General features: G+C 31.1%; 1 protein-coding gene across 1 annotated transcript; it reads right to left on the bottom strand.

Annotated features, from left to right (window-relative positions):
• Positions 1-581: 581 nt before the first annotated feature.
• LOC132945644 (zinc finger SWIM domain-containing protein 8 homolog) lies at positions 582-16,731 on the bottom strand (the record flags this gene model as incomplete). The annotated part of the gene is made up of 22 exons (XM_061015414.1): positions 582-1,492; positions 1,573-1,722; positions 1,812-1,977; positions 2,120-2,312; positions 2,389-2,499; positions 2,636-2,959; positions 3,022-3,150; positions 3,222-3,708; positions 3,797-3,938; positions 4,011-4,213; positions 4,282-4,601; positions 6,064-6,234; positions 6,309-6,799; positions 6,870-7,018; positions 7,084-7,232; positions 7,365-7,619; positions 7,683-7,916; positions 7,984-8,179; positions 8,255-8,391; positions 8,480-8,653; positions 8,779-9,194; positions 16,476-16,731. Coding segments are annotated over 22 exons (4,914 nt in total), but the record flags the coding sequence as incomplete, so codon positions are not given.
• Between the last annotated feature and the right edge of the window lie 751 nt (positions 16,732-17,482).

The raw sequence follows: 17,482 nt of genomic DNA, 5'->3' as shown, positions 1-17,482 counted from the left end.
TTGTGGGAAGTTTAGTATAATGTATATATATATATATAAATATATGTTTTTTCAATTTTTTTTTTTTTTTTTTTAACACTTTAAATTCAATTACACTGCATGATAGGATTATAATTTATTTTTGAAGAAATATAATATACTTTATTCTTAATACCCTCTATAATTCATTATTTTATAAATTTTGTAATTAGTTAAGTACTAAGGTGAGCACAGGTGAGTGAGCGGTCGGATGTTGCTTATATTCTAAATACAATTTAATTAAAAGAAGTTACAAAATCAAACAATTGAAAGCGTAATTAAATCAATAAAATATTAGTAATAAATATTGAGAGCAGAAATCATACTTTACTTCATACAACTAATACAATCATGGCCCTAGATTTGATTAATAAAATCATGTAATCTAAATTCATTAATATTTGCATCCTAACAATAAGCATAAAAATACAAATGTTGTAATACCAAATCATGTAAAATAACATATTTGTTCATAATATCTTTTGTCTAAAATATTTAATTCCAGCATATTCATTTAAAGTTGCACACAATACCTATTTAAGTTTATAATAAATTGACAAAACTTTAAACGCAAAAAAATTATATATATTTATATATATATACTAAAATAATTATTTATTTTAATATAATGCACTAGTAATAAAAAATCAATTGAATAGATTAAGAGCGAATGTTTTTTTTTTTTTGACAAAATTAACTACGGCGATGGCAACACGGAAAATATATTACACAATTTGCTACGTTTGTGTTGCCATCAGTCGCGTAAATAGCCTAGAGATCTCAAATATTGTTTATTTAAGTAGTCCTGAATAAGGGAGGAATGAAAGGCAAAATAAAACTTTTCTTTGCAAATTAAATTACCTAAGTAAGTCTTTGTTTTTTTTTTTTTAAATTTAATTTAAGCCTTAAACATAAGCTAAGTCTATGATGTTAATAATACTTGAACGTGTGAGTACATAAAAAAACAGTCTTATTATAATATTCAGCTTATGCTTATACAGTGTATCGGACTTAATGCGCGCACAGTTAAATGAAAGATAAGAAATGAAAATCAACATAATAGTAATAATAATTAAAAATAAAAGAAAAAAATGTAAGAAAAAGTAAAATGTGAGTAAACGCAATATTAATGATAATATAAATATAATTCACAAAAATTAGCTAGGTGAACAAAAAAGAAAATTAAAAAATTAAAAAATTAACTAACACATTTGAAAAATTTGTTATTTCATAGGTTTAGGTCAACGCAGTACGAGTATAGAAAATCGATGGAGTTTACATTTTGTTTTAACTGAGTATAATTGTTTAAAAATAGTAAAATAAGAAAAATAAAAATCTAAAATCGCTATTTGTTATCGTTGTCTAGGGCGAAACGCGGCCCTCGGAGAATACAACTACTTCAGAACACCAATGTCATGTAGTGGGTAGCATATTTGTTATCATTGTCCATAGTTCTTTTTTACATGATTTGGATCTGAATAAGAAATACATAATTATTAATTAAATGACAAATATTGTTTAAATACTACCAAAATCAATTTAAATAATGCTCACCTTCTAACAGACTGTAACCAGTCCTTGAACATGGTACCGCCTTCTGGTGTCATGGCAAATGCACCATAAGCAGAATATAGTATTCCGACATACTCTTCATAGTCTGCTGCTGATAATTGATATAACTTTTGATGTAACAGTTGAATATACCTGTGTATAAATAATGAATAGTTATTAACCGATCAGTTCAAAACCACATATTTATGCGTGATACATAATAATGTAATAATAACACATACATTGAATGACACTTTTCAACCAAGGGACTCAAGGTGGAGCATATGGCAGGACTGGGACTAAAATGTCCCATGTACATAACAGCCTCCATTGCAACATCGTGTAGTGTGAAAGGATTCACTACACTGTTAGTGACAGCCAAACAAAATTGTTGAGTGTAATTAGGTCCTAAGAAAATAATGGAATATTAAAATTAAAAATGTTATTTAACAAATATTGAAATATAGATTGTATATAATATATACAAGTAGACCACAGAGCTCTTTTTTGTATGTATTACCTATGTTTTTAATTAATTTAAAACACATACCTAGTTTCTTCGACAGACGCAACAACCATTGTATGTCTTCTCTGAATGGTGGGTTCCTAGAGTACTTTGCCTGATTAGGTTCGTGGGCACGTCTAGCCAATGTGTCTAAAGCCAAAAGGCCAACACGGTACGCAGACGTCAAATGATGAATTTGTCTGAAATTTGGTGGTGGAAGGTTTGACATAATGTTTGCCTAAATTAATAAATTGAATTATAGCACATTTAACAATTGTGTTGTACTTTTGTTTTAAATTTAACAAAAAATATACTTCTGTTTGTTGCTGTGGCGTTCTGATTTGATTAGTAGGCTGAACAAAATATTGTGACGGTCCTTGCTGTGGTTGCCTTTGAGGATTTGCGTTTTGATACTGCACAGGAGTCTTAAATAGAAAAATAGTTTACTATTGAATTTACACAGAAGTCAAACTATCAATAGTCTTTAGGATTTTAACATACATTTATTTATTTGTGAAATTCACATATAATTATATAAATAATATAATATTGTTTTATTACCTGATGTATATACGGTGAATAGTACTGTTGTGCATATTGGTTTGACGTAGACACAGATGGACATGGATAATACATTAATTTGGGCTGTTGGGTATTGAGTGGTGGTGAATTTTGAGGAATTGATTGGTTAGGAAAGTATGATAGTTGGTACAGATGAGCTGGAGATGTCTGTGGTGGCACCATCAACTGATGTGCATACAGAGGTGGTGGTTGTTGGGATGTGTCAACTGACATTGAATAGTTGGCATGAAAAACATAAGGGCATTTGAATTCATCTCTGGGATCAACTTGTAGAATGTAATTGTCCTCGTCTGGATTGGAATTCTGCATAAATAAAAGGCACACAGGTTAAAATACTTTTATTCAAGTAAACTAAGGACACATACCTTCATATATAAGTCAAACCAGTGTTTTGCTACACTAAATAAAACTTCAGGAAAAACTCCTCCACCTTTGGCAGCCATTTCTACAGTCAGACAAGCTATTTCCATCATGTGATCAGACTGTTCTTTACACTAAACATTACAAAACCCACATTAATGTATTAAAATCTGAAACTCTTAGTAATGATAAAATTATGTGTTACCTGTATTATAGCTCTTGTTATTTCGTTTGGATTGAGAGCAACTGAATGTTTTAAACATGACAATGCTAATTGTGCTGCTGCCTCGACTGTATTACGTTCGTGGCTCCTAGACATTCTATCGGCAATATTTGCTATTTCGGTTGGTGTCAAATGACCATCCCATGTACCTAGTAAGAAGAGTGTAGCTGGTGCACCTACTTCCATTGCATGATCAGCAATCCATGTAACTTGAGACGAATAATTGCGACTTCGCCAGTTGGGCGTAACACGATTGAGAAGACCCAAAGAATACAAGGCCAACTGGAACGCACACATGTGTAGAGCACGATGTGGTTGGGTAGGTAATGGAGGTTGTGAAAATACTGTAGTTTGTATTGGTCCACCTACTTTACTTAATATGGTTTTACCCAATTCAAATAAGTAGTGAGCATTTGCTTCGGAAGCTTGGTTTGGTTGACTGGGATATAAACGTTTGCTACTTTTATATCTAAAAATAGTTATTAAAATTGAATATTGGAACACGTCATAATAATAGTATTAATCCATCATACAATTTAAAATTAATAATATAATACCTGTTATTATCTTTCCTATGAGAAGATAATCCTACATTACAACTACTAGATGTTTGAGATGGTATGGGATTTAACGTCATAACAGCTATGTTTGTATCTAACTCTCCAGGTACACTGGTGGTTGGATTGTAAGTTTGTGGTGCTACAAATTCAAACAAACAACAATTTTAATGGATGAACGTGATACTGATGATTGTGATAAATATATACATACGTTGATTATGAATATTGCTGTTGGCGACATTCTTCATAGCTATTAATGGTAAATTCCTAGGATCCCTTATTTGATACCAACAAGAGTCCATTGCTGATTGTAAAAATGGATGAACTTCTCTATCTAATAGTTTGTCCATAGCCAAAGCCAAACGAGTAGGATTATTCTTATAACGGATCAATATGTTTGTTGCCAAATCACCTCTAAAATTATTAATTTAATTTAGTCAAAACAATATATTGTATGAATAATTAAAAATATTTGCACATACCTTTGTCTGCGAATTCCTTCACAGAGCAATGGATGATCTGCTTCACTTATGTTGGCTTTCATACCTAAAGCGGCTACAGATGCTTCAAAACCTAAAGTTTCATCAGTGATTTTATCTTGTATAAGTGACGGACACATCGCCAAACACTCAAAAATTAATGAAGCCAAATTCAATGGCAATAACGATTCACCACGTGTTTTGTATTGACCTTCACGTAAAAGTTTAGCCCTATTTTGGAGAATGCTCACTTGTTCTTTACCTAATGGCAACATACGTTTTAAATGATTTAATATTTCCCCTTCTTGATGAGCCATTTTTACCTAAAAAAATTATTTTTACTTCAGTTTTTTTTATCGTTAATTTTACATAATATATTGTGTGGTGTATGAACATACAATTTAATATTAATATACATTTTATAGTTCAATTTTCAATCAATTTAATGAGTAAGGCTCAGATTTATATGCACTAAGAAATTAAGAAATGTCTTTTGAAAAAAAATGTGTTTATGCACTAAAAAATATGAACAAATATGAATAATTGTAAATACCAAAAATAAATATATAATTTTAATTTTAAATTAATTTAAACAAGTTACAACAATGTTTATTTAATAATTGTGATTATCTAAAAGTATTTTAATCACACTTTCATAAAACATTGTGCTTAACTCTATTCAATTTAATTTTACCGACTTACCAACAAAAAACAGTCAGTCGCACATCCCTCCTCATAAATTATAAATAATTAGCCACATTCCCACGACCTGTGTACTTGGCTAAAGTCAGTTTCCCATGACTGGTATACTAGTTGAGTGCACCAATAATCAAATGGGCAAGTAATTTGTGTATAGTGTTCCGACTAGGGGCGTAACTAACGATGCGATGAGGAGCTGATACATTCCCCCAAAACTTTTTTTTACGTTATACATTTTTATCAAAGAATAGGTAATGAGTAATGACAATTCAAACTTGCAATATTCTCAAATCTAAAAAAAGTTATGATTTTTATTACTATACAAATAAAATATAGTTTTTTTACAACTGAACAATTTAGGCGGTAACTGGTTGGTATATAATATTATTATTACATAATATTATGTACATTATGTATGGTAACTCGGGACCGTAAAGGAAACTTAAATCTCGAAGAACCTTTATTGCCAATTCAACCACGATTCAAGATCAACCGGAACAACAACAAAAATGGAGAGAAGAGCTACAATGTAAAAAACCTATCCAACCTGCTGAGCATTTAATATGTGGAGGAATCCAATCATGGATTATATGGAAGACATTAAATAGGTTAAGAACTGGAGCAGCTATAACATGATGAAATGGGGATACCAGAAAGAACCAGACGTACTATGCAAATGTGGCAAAGACAAATTAAATGACTCCTTATTACAGTGCTCCCTAGCCCTGCCAGGATGCACGACCGATGACTTGCCTTAAGCCAACAAAAAAGCAATATCAACTGCCACTCACTGGCTAAAACAAAATATCTAAACATTTATTTTATATTTTATATTCACATTTTAAGCTACTTATTTTTAGATTACTTTATGTATTTATTAATGTAATAGAATATAGCCCCAGCAACGGACACGATAAGAAAAGAATGTACATTATTTGTATTATGAAATTATTAAAATTATAGAACAAGAGGTACGATTGTTTGATGCAAAGGTGGGTAAACTTAAATAGAATAGAGTTAGCATATGGTACGATCGATCAGTAAAATTATGCAAAACTGAGCCCTATTACTAATGACAAAGCTCACTTCTAAAGGTTTTGTGCTAGCAGGCAATCTTGGCATCTCCAATCCATACAAACCAATTTTAAATGCATGCAAATAATATTCTTTCCTTTCTGCTAAGACAGAGCACAAAAAATAGCATTTTTGTAGAATTTCTGATGCCAATGTAGACAAGTGGTGACTGACCGGATTAATCTAAAATATAAATTAATAAATTATTGATTTATTGATACAATGAGAAAGATTGCTATCAATTCTTGAGTGTTTACTTTTTTCCGTTTTCCTTTTATCATTGATGGTGGTATGTCGATTATAAAATTAGGTGGATTTTTTAAGAATTGGTCAACAAGCTTTACACAAAGTACACAAGCTTCATTTGTATGACCATAACCATATAATCCTTCTGCTCTTGCAAACATTGTTTCCCACTCTGCATCCAATTTTACTAATGGAGTAATAGGTGCAGCAGGTATTTTGGATGTAGATGGTATTTGATGATCAAGATCTTTAAGTGATTTAACAACAAAATCTGGTGCTGTTACTGGTGCTGATGCCAAGTCTTTTGTTTTATAAAGGTAAAGGAAATCGTATTCATCTATATCTGGTGGTGTGGTAGTCTGGGAAGAAGTAGACTTTTGTGCAGCTGTTCGATCGCCTTCATCGCTACTCTGGCTTTCAGATGATGTGTTACATGTACTATTGATTTGATGAGGTGTACTAGGTTGGGTACTAGACGAGGAACTTGTAGATGCATTAAAGTCTAAAATCAAACAAAAAGAAAAACATGTATTTTGATATTTAAATTTAGAACTTAAAATAAAAATAATTACTTGTACAACTTGCCGATGCACTTAAACACTCAGCAGTTGAAAATTCCTGAGGACTAGTGGTATTACTGCTTGCGTTTTCATCATCCGGTGGAGGTAATGATATATTTCTTGGCATATGCACCCAATAAACATTTGTCATTGCTCTATTCCTATATTATTGTAATTATTATTATTTATATTTGTCACAAAATAAACTTATTAGTTTTAAACATACTCAGTATTTGGCATGTGATTGCGAATCATAGGCATGTTATGACGTGTGCTAAGGAAATCATATCGATGTGGCTTACTGCCAAAGTGCAAATGTCGATTATTTTTTAAATCCAAGAAACATTCATCTAAGCATATTTGAGAAGAATTTCCCTAAAATAATTATAAAATATTGAAAATAAATAATATTTATTATTATAAATACAGTTTAAAAAATAAAATAAAAAGCCTTTTAAAAACATCTTTATAAAATGTATTAATGATATTTTTCTTTGTTAAACTTACTCTTGCAGATGAACTGCCTTCATTCCAGTTTATATGGTCTCCCATAAAATGTGTAGCTGTTCCTGTTCGTTTAATGTGCACACAAGAACCATCATCACAACAGCAATTAGTCCCATAAGTGATTCCAGCTAATGGATAATCTACCCAATCTAGGTCACAAGCTTCACAAGCGGGTTTGAAACCCATAAAAATTTCTGTATCTTGGCGAAAATTATTTAGTGATTTACTGTTTGACAAATTTCTGTGTTTCATCACCTACAATTTTAAGTAATTCAATTTAATAAATTATATTGTTAAATTATATGAATAATTACATACTCTATTGAAAATTTTTTCTTGCCAGTCTTTAAATTTAATTTTTAATGAAGTTTTAAGATCAGGTGAAATGCTTGGATTTAAAGCGGCCAAACGCCACAGAGTTACCATTTCGTCACAAAGTAAAGCACAAGCATGAGATGCTGTGTTGGTATTGCCAGCGGGGCCAGTATGCTTAGTTCCTCCACTTCCTCCGCCATGTAATGCTACTCTTGTGTTAAACCACCAAACCATGATCTATAAATAATAATTTAACATTGTTTAGAAAAAACAAATAATAATACCAGTCAATATTCATCCCCACTTGATCACATGCAATAGCTTCTTCTGTCAGCACTTCCAACAGATGTAAAGCATTCTCATCATTTCTACGAAACATTTCCCTGACAATTGATAGTAAATTCCATAACCCTTCAGGTTCCCGACCGCGTAATGGACGCAATAGATTTGCCCATTCAGCAGTAGCAGGTGGAACAGATTGTGATAAGATGTTTACATCGCTAAGAAATAAAACATAGGTTAGTCAATTTTGAAGTTTATTAAAACAAAAAAAACCATAAAATGTATTATATTACCTAATAACTAAGGGCGAAGGAACACAAAATTTGATCAAACTTTTTTTAATATTGTTGTGCAATGTTTTTTCGTCTAAAAACCATGTCGTTTGTTCATTGACAGATGCACCTGCAGTTGGATCTGGTGCTCCACTTGTCTAAAATACAATAATAATCAGTAAGTGGTAAAAACTTAGAAATTAGTATGCCATTTATGATTTATATTTCAAGTATCATAAATCTTACAGAATTAATAGCAGTTGGCTGTGAAGACAACAGTGAATCCAGTAATCGTTGTGCGGCAGGTAATATCTGTTGAGGTAACTCACTTATCAGATACTGTGCAAATTTTTGTAATTGATCGCGTTCTAGTCGGGAAAGGCTTTCACTAACAGGTGCTCTCAAACACACTTCATCAGACTAAATATCAAAAATAAAGTGCATAAATAAAATATAATATTACACAGAAATTATTGAAATTCACTATATCAGGTAGTATACATGATATTAATTTTTTTCGCTTTAAGTAATAATAAGTTTCTTACACAGTATATTCTATGTAAACAGACAGCAACAACATGAGAACACCAATATGACATGGGTTCACAGGTGCAATTACATGTTGTTATTTTCTTTCGGTCAAATGTAATTGCCACATTGAAAACACTGCGACCGCCATGATGAACATTAGCACTCAAATGAAATCCTATTTGTACAGAGTCTTTAATAGCGTTGGATGTGTACAAATTCTGACCACGTATAAATTCATCAGAGTTTGAGTTGGCTAGACACGAATACAAGCGAATATCGTCTTCGTTATCCGGGAAACTCCAAAAGGCAATGCGGAGCTGAAGTTCTTCTGGTACAGGTGGGTACTCTTGTTCAACAAGTTCATAAGGGATGAACAAAGCGACACATTTAGCCGCTAATTCAACCAATGATTTAACTACATTTCTAGGCTCTGTAAAATGAATAAAGTACATTTATAATTTATGATCGTCATTCGTCAGTAATAAAATTAAAAAACGGGAATTCTATTCTTAAATCTAATTAAAGAAACAAATATGGGTATCTATCTGAAACAATGATATTATAATAATTATACAAGCATTTGATTTAAATATTTAATTATGCATTGTGTATTTCGTAAATGACAACGCTATTATTAAATTCGGTGATATTTTATTAATACTAAATTTCTGTGTACATTTAATTTGGGATGTAGTAAAATAAATGAAAAAACAATTAAATATCACGATTGTAGATAATAATAGATATTATTATTTCATATTTGTTTACTTAAATTACATTTGCATTTAGTTAAAACAATTAAAACTATACAAAAATAATAAACACTACGCGTGATTGAGGCCATAGAAACACGATTAAAATTATGATGAAGTATAATAGAGAAGTGAATATTATATACTGTGAGGGTCGGAAGATATAAACTATAAAGAAAAATGAGAATTTATTGTGTTAGGTTAAAAAATGTAATTATATAAGATATAACCAAACAATAATATTGATTACTTAAAGAGGGCGTCGTAAACACTGAAACACCCCCCCCCCCCCCCAAGTGTTTTGTTGTGTTGTCATCGTCTTACTGCAAGACTCTTACAAGTGTACAACATTGCACGTTTGCATTCATCAGAACCAATTTTGTGTAATTATCAATACAAGAGTGAATTAACCTATTATCAAAGCTAAAGGAAAGAACATTATGTATGTTAATATGGTATTTTAATTTTTAAGCGAGTTATAAGTACCAATGTAAAATATTGCAATTTAAAAATGCTTTTAACTCGCTTAAAAATCCAAATATCGTAAAATACCTCGTAAAATACCTATGTACAAACACGGATAACATCAGTAAGTAACCATTAGGTCCTTAAAGTTTGATAATAAATTAATAAGTAAGCTCACTCTAATATTAAAGCTAATAAAACAACATTGGTTCTGCTGAACACAAATTTGGTATGTAGTACATTTGTAATACAATGACAAAACGCATGCATCCTCTTAACTCTAAAGTAAAACTAATTTTGAAAAATAAAAATAGTCTATGATTTAGTTTTCAACTGGAAAAACATAATTATTGTTTTATAACAAATTATAACATTAAAGGCATAATTATTTTGTGTAATTAGGTTTGTTGATTCTTCTAGTTTAAAAATGTTAATCAAGTTTTATAATGACGATAATATCACAAGTATCTCTTGGGCAAAACCAATAAAATTAATTTTCATTGATTAGTTGAATAGTTAGTACCTTTATTTTCTAAGTATTTTAAAACAATGTCCCAGAAAAAATTAAGTTTATAATAATTTAAACGCACCGATGTCGTCAAGACATAATTTATCGATTTTTCAATACCTAACTCTAAAAGTTAAAAATTAAATTCTTGAATATGTGGGTATTATACCTACACAAAAAAAAACATCACTGTTTTTGTATTTGCATTGGAAAATGCAAATAATAAGAGAGAGCAAATAAAATTAATTTGAATTCCGTAATGTTATAGAATATAGATAGGCTTAGCAGTGGTGGCGACGCAGCTGACATTTTTTATTAAATAATAACAAAAATGAAAGAATTAAAACACACACACCATGTACGATATTTATTGATCCCCTCCACTAACTTTGCACCACGCCACCACTGTTTCTATATAGCCAAAGTACAACGGGGCCAGCCGCCAGGTGACTATTTACAGAAATAAAGAGTGAGAGAGAGAAAACAAGCCCCTTTGCAACTCTGCCTCTGGAATTGTTCGAAAACATTTAATTACCGGACGCCGTACTGGACGACACTTGATCGAAAATGATGACAGTCATAAGGACAGTTATCACCTCGGTTATCACTAATAGGGTGTAAGTTATAACAGTTACTGTCCCGATAATTGTTAATAAAAATACATACTTAATACATAATATTTTACAATACTTATAATTACACATTTACATACACTATAGTACCTATTTGAAGTAGGGAACCCACTATTAGGGATACAAGTATATGGATGCCCACATATTGTTGAGCAATTACTATAGAAGCCATACTAGCATTCTTTTTTGTTTGGGCCGCAACAAAGTAATTAGGATGCCAAGCGAGAGGAGATGGTTCAGAAAAGATAAAAATAAAACAATGAAAAATAAATATATATAATTATATAACATTTTATGATTTACTGTATAATGAGGAAAATATAATTTTGAATAATATAGATTTTTTTTCTTGGATCACAAAATAGCATGGCAAGTTGAATAAGGAAGGTTGAGCTCATCGGTAGAACTGTTTATACCTCGGTGTGTATTCTTCAAAAAGGATAGTTAGATTTCAAGGAACGACCAGCAAAAAAGGTTAAAGAATAAGCATTAATTTTTACTTATCGGACAACATAATATATTAGGTTTATTATAAGATTAAAAACATATAGCGCCGGTTCGAACGCGGCCGCGGGTGGCATTTTTCTTCTAGCAAGTCACGGTGTCCGGAGAGAAGTGCCGCCATCCCCCACCCGGGCATGGCAGATACCTACGGGTGCCCACTAAAAAATCTGCCAAAACCAAAAAACACACATGTATACAAACCTACAATTTCTCCCCTACAAACAAAAAAACAGCCAATGGCCATAGTTGCCGGGCTTCACGATCAATTAAAAAAAAAAAAACCATATTATAATAAACAATATACTGCCTATAGTGTTTATATTTACCTACTGGCTAGTGGCTACTTGTTACTACGAATCATTCAGAGTATCTATTATGAAATCTATTAATAGGTTTCCTTCGAGGTTTCCTATTAAAAATAAATATTAATTAGGTAGTTTGTATGTTCAAACATTACTTTACTTTTAGTTTTTAATTTGAAATTGATAAATAATTTAAAATTAGTTTAACGTCGAGGTCGTGCGTACCAATGTAAAATTGTTTGTAAATGCAATACAATTATTTCTAATTAGGTATTTTTCACCCAAATGGCAAGTAATAGACCCTTAGCGTATGAGCAAATTATTTCAAAAGAGCCATACCTAATCTCAAGTCCCAAAAACTTCTCTAAGTACCAAATTTGGTTTTAGAGCAAATCACTCCTCAGTCCATAAAATAACCTCCTCGGATCCTCGTTCAAAATTAAAAATTATTAGCCAGATGGTGTATTTTTTCACGTTTCTCAAGCTTTTGACCGTGTACGATACCACTGACCAGTTTTTTAAATTTAATTATGTTTCTTCCGTCTCCATTCTTAATTGTTAATCCAATCTTAGCACATTCCTTGTTCGTCAACGAAATTCTTTCTCTTCTTGTTTCAAAATACAGTCAAGAATACATGATTGATTTATTATCAGACTTCTAAAACATTTTCACAGCAGATATTCTCAACTCCAAAAACACTTTAATAGCCACCTAAGTCGGCGACACAGCAATTCTTTCGTCAATTTATGAACCCACAATAGCATCCCAAAACATCCAAATAGATCTCGAAAAAATCTCAAACAAATTTATTTGTATTTTGGATTTCCTATATAATGTTCAATAGAATAATATTAAAAGAGATAAATGGTAACACAAGTACACAGTTTTAAATATAATAATGTAAGTCAATATACCATAACTATATAATATAAAAAGATTTATTTGATAAGAAATCAATATGAAAAATTATATAATTTTATTAAAATTTACGTCACAACCCCTGATATACTTCATTCCCATTGATTAATAAGACACTGGTTTCTTGAACGGTTGTCATTGAATAAAAATAAATAAGAAATTCCCCTTCAACGTTTAAGGATTACTTCCGAGATTACTTCACTGGTAGGCCTCCCTCTCCATGTAATTCGTTTAGTTATTTTTATTAGTGTGTAATACGAAAAAAAATTACGGTATTATATAAATAATATAAAAAAAAAATTGATATCAAATTAACTCATTGTATTAAAAAAATAAGATCCATAATATTTCTCTTTTAATTTGTTACACTCTTTTTATATTTTTTATTTTAATAATTATATTAATTACATAACATTTGGAATAGAATATATCAATAAAAATAAACATTATCTAAATAAAAAAACCTAATTTAGTTTCGAAAATTTCATAAAACATTTTATGAGTAGGTACCTAACTAACAACAACATCTAGTTATATAATATATTAATAAAACTCTAACTCCATTTACACAGAAATTGTGCACTATAAATATGAGATAAAAACCTGAAAAGTCAGGTCAGTTCATAACATCTCCCATAAGGCCATAAATAATATGTGAACATCTCTAAATAAAACATTTGATCAAATAGTAACCGACAATCTACAATAGTATATTGATAATACATTTTTCATTTAGATAGGTATTAAAGTATTATAATATGTAGATTATGAATTATCTTAATAATTGACGTGGACGAAACGTCCGTGGGCTGGTTTTTTTTTACGGTGACGAAATGTAAGTGGACTGGTTTTTTTACGAGGACGAAACGTTCGCGTTTACCACAATATTATAATATAAGGATTAACAATTCGGCTGAACAAAACTAAAACACAGTAACTAACGTTCTTATCAAAATCGACTTTTTTGTATCCTCATTGTCATCTTGTTACGCTGAATTAAACGATATTATTTTCTTTGGATTCGGATGATTATTTATCAATTTACAGCCAAGTAACTACAAGAGTTTATTATATGATAAGCCTGTTAATGTTTAGAATATTGGCTCTCCTGAACAATTTCACAAACTGTAGTTACTGTGTTTTAGTTTTGTTCAGCCGAATTGTCAGGCTTTGAATCTATACAGCCTACAACAGTGTTTCCCAACTTTTTTTATTCTACGGGCCCCCTTGTAAATTTTCAAAAATCTCGAGCCCCCCTTAAATTAGAGTTTAGGCGACTTTTTTTTGTTTTAGTGATACAAAATAACATAATATTAAATTACACATCTAATAATTTCTTTATTTCATCATTTTAAAAATGAAATATTTATATCAACTTAATAAATAATAATATTATTTGTATATATTTGAATAGGTATTATTTTATAAATATTATAAATAATAATTACATATTATACCTAAGTAAAATGAATTAATTGTTTTAAATTTTACTGATTGTAAAACGGCATGATTATTTTAACAATAAAATTCTCGTAATTTCATTATCACTATCCCCCCTCCCCGTGCACTATCTAAATTATCCCTGGTTGGAAACCACTGGTCTACAATATATATAAGTACATAAAATAAACATGGAAAGAAAATGTCTCTTTGGACTAAAACTGTTCGTGGAGATAATGCTCTTTCACCAAAAATACAGTATCATAGTCAGGATAGTATGATTTAAAAACAAATTTCTAACTCAATACCTACAACACAGAGCTATACCACCCCCCTCAATGGCAAGACTTTTTTTCATCAGATGGAGTATACAGAATACGAGATCTTAACCTTAGCACCCCCATCAAAAAATCTTAGATCCGCCACCCATTAACAACTGATAATAATATATTAGCATATAACTTATATACTCGGCTTAAATTAAATTATGTTATGTAAGTTTAGTAATAACTAATCAATAAATAATGATATAATATTAATAGTAGGTATAAATTATGAAACAAAAAAACAGAAATTAACTACTTTTCATGTAATTTTAAACATAAATATCAAACCCAACATATTTTGAATTTAGGCAATTTAATAACACCATACAGCATATTGAAATTAATTAGGTCATAATTGCAAATTGAAGTTGATTTATCTTATTAATAATTTGTTAATAATAGTACTAATTAAATAATTTTAAAATATGAACTGTTTTGTTTGTTTAGACTTACTATAAATTATTTTAATTATTTTACACATGTATTTAGAATGTTTAAATAATAAACAGGTAGGCACAATTATTTGGATAATACAAGAAAAACTGTTAATACTCAATGGAACTTGTAAAACCACATTTAAATTGCAAGTGTTATCAATGTGTGAACCAGAAGTCAGAACCATAGAAAACAGTAACTAGGTCATTAATAGGTAGGACATTGGTAGGTCCTAATATTGAGCCTAATACACATTTTCTCCTTTACAAAAATAATAATCATCATCTAGTTCTAAAATATCTAGTACATTATTAAATTATTTAATATTTATCACTGCATTGTACCTAATAATAGCCAATAGGTACCAATATTTTATAATTACCTAATATTCGAACCAATTGTATTAGGAAAATGTGGTTTGCATTAATTTTTAAAAATTAAATGATTATAATTGTTAAGGTACAAATAGATAGTTTGCATTTCTTGAAACCCCACTTAAAACATTATACTGGTAGGTACAAACTACATTCCTATAATTTTTAGTTATTTATTATTATAACTAGAACAAAACAATTAATTATTTAGGTACTTGCCAAATATCCAAAGCTTTCGATTTGCAATAACTTAAGCCTATTATATGTAATAATAATATATTATCTCATTTAATAGATTAGGTTTATCACAATTCTTTTATTTAAACTAGTAAATATATCTATTGGAAAATAGTACTTTTATAAAATCATCCCCTAATTTGTTGGGATCAAACCTAAAATTTTTATATCATCTCTAATTAATAAATGACTTGATAATATACTTGAATTCCGAGTTGAATACCTACCTAGTACCTACATCTAAATTAAAATAAAAAACCAATTCACACTTAACAGCTGGTGAATTTCTCAAAAAATTGGATTACAATCTATTCTAATTTTATCGGTTAAATTTTGTTTCTAAAATTTAAAGTGCAAACAATAGGTAAAACCTACCTACCTGGACAAATAATTTATATTTTTAAAATCAGATTTTTATACAATATAGGTACATTAGTACTTAGTATGTACATATTATGTACTTAGTTTGACCTTACCTAAATGTTTTAGTTATGAATTAAAAATTAAGGCTATATTTATGTAGGTAGCTCTAAGATAGATAATTTGAAAAATAACTGAAAGGTATTGAATTTTCCATAGGTACTTGGTTATCTACTTATCTATATGCATTTATTGGAACTTACCAATTGAAATTTATTTACCTAACTGTCTAGTTCTCTATTAATAAATCAATAAAAATTCAACTATGTAATATAGGCTCAAAAATAAGTAAAATCGTCATAAATTAGTGGTCCAATACCTAATAAAAGAAATGAACAACCGAGTAGCATTGCTATTTAAAACACAAAAGTATTTATTTTATAGTAACAGTACTAACCGTCTTCGGTGTTCAGTTCTGTCGGTTTCCTCCATCCTCTCCAGTTTATGCACGCAGACTCGGGTTCACTGCTCCATGTACATAGTGAATCCTCTTCGAACCGGTCCGAGTCCTCGAACGAATAACGGTCGTTCTCGTGCCACAGTGCCAGGATGTTGTCGTCGATGAGCGGAGGTCGACCATCGTGATGGACGTTGCCGGAACGTCTGGGCAAGACTGGATGCGCCAGTTTGGACGGGTAGTGCGTAAAGCGCTTTCAGAAGAAACACACACCGAACACAAAGGGTACACACCGATTGTCCTGTGTGGTGGACAGTTGTTGTGCTGTGCGCCGTGGGAGACTGTTTGTAATAATATTATGTAAGTGAATGAGTCTATAAGAGAGAGTGTGTGTGTGTGTGTGTGAGTATGCGCGTGTGTGTGTGTGTGTGTGAGCTGTGCAGTGGGCCTATGCAGCAGGCTAACGCATCGTAATTCGTAGTAGCCTCTCTCGGTCAGGAACGATGTGACAACCTTGAACCCTTGGAACAAGAGGTTTTTGACCCCGATCACCCTGTGACGACAATCATGACGGCGGTGGCAGCGACGTCGACGAGCGGAGAGAGCGGAGACTATATGGACCGCGGCTGGCACTGTCTGCTCGGGATGCCCTCGGACGACGACGACACAAGACGATTATCACGAACGCGTCTTGGGATCCATTTCGTATTTCAGACGTCCTTTGTTATCGGTCGGCGGAGTTGCAATAGGCAAGGTACACAGGGGGAAAAGACCTACTGTACACCAAACAATAATAAAAAATAATGGATATCGGATATCTATGGAGGTCGGAGGTGGAACTGGCCAACACTGGTAGGGCTTTCTCTCTTCCCTAGTCAGACCACTACTACATTACTATACGCCGAGTCCATTGTTCCCGAAAGGTGCAACTGAGTGCAGTGTTGCCGACCGCCCGGTAATTTCGGTATTTATGGGGCCTAAGCCTCAGCGCCATAAATCATTACGTT

Source organism: Metopolophium dirhodum, chromosome 5 (genome assembly GCF_019925205.1).
Source record: "Metopolophium dirhodum isolate CAU chromosome 5, ASM1992520v1, whole genome shotgun sequence".
NCBI classification, from domain to species: Eukaryota; Metazoa; Arthropoda; class Insecta; order Hemiptera; family Aphididae; genus Metopolophium; species Metopolophium dirhodum.
The sequence above is the reverse complement of the archived record's forward strand: the minus strand, read 5'-3'. Positions and strand labels throughout refer to the sequence as shown.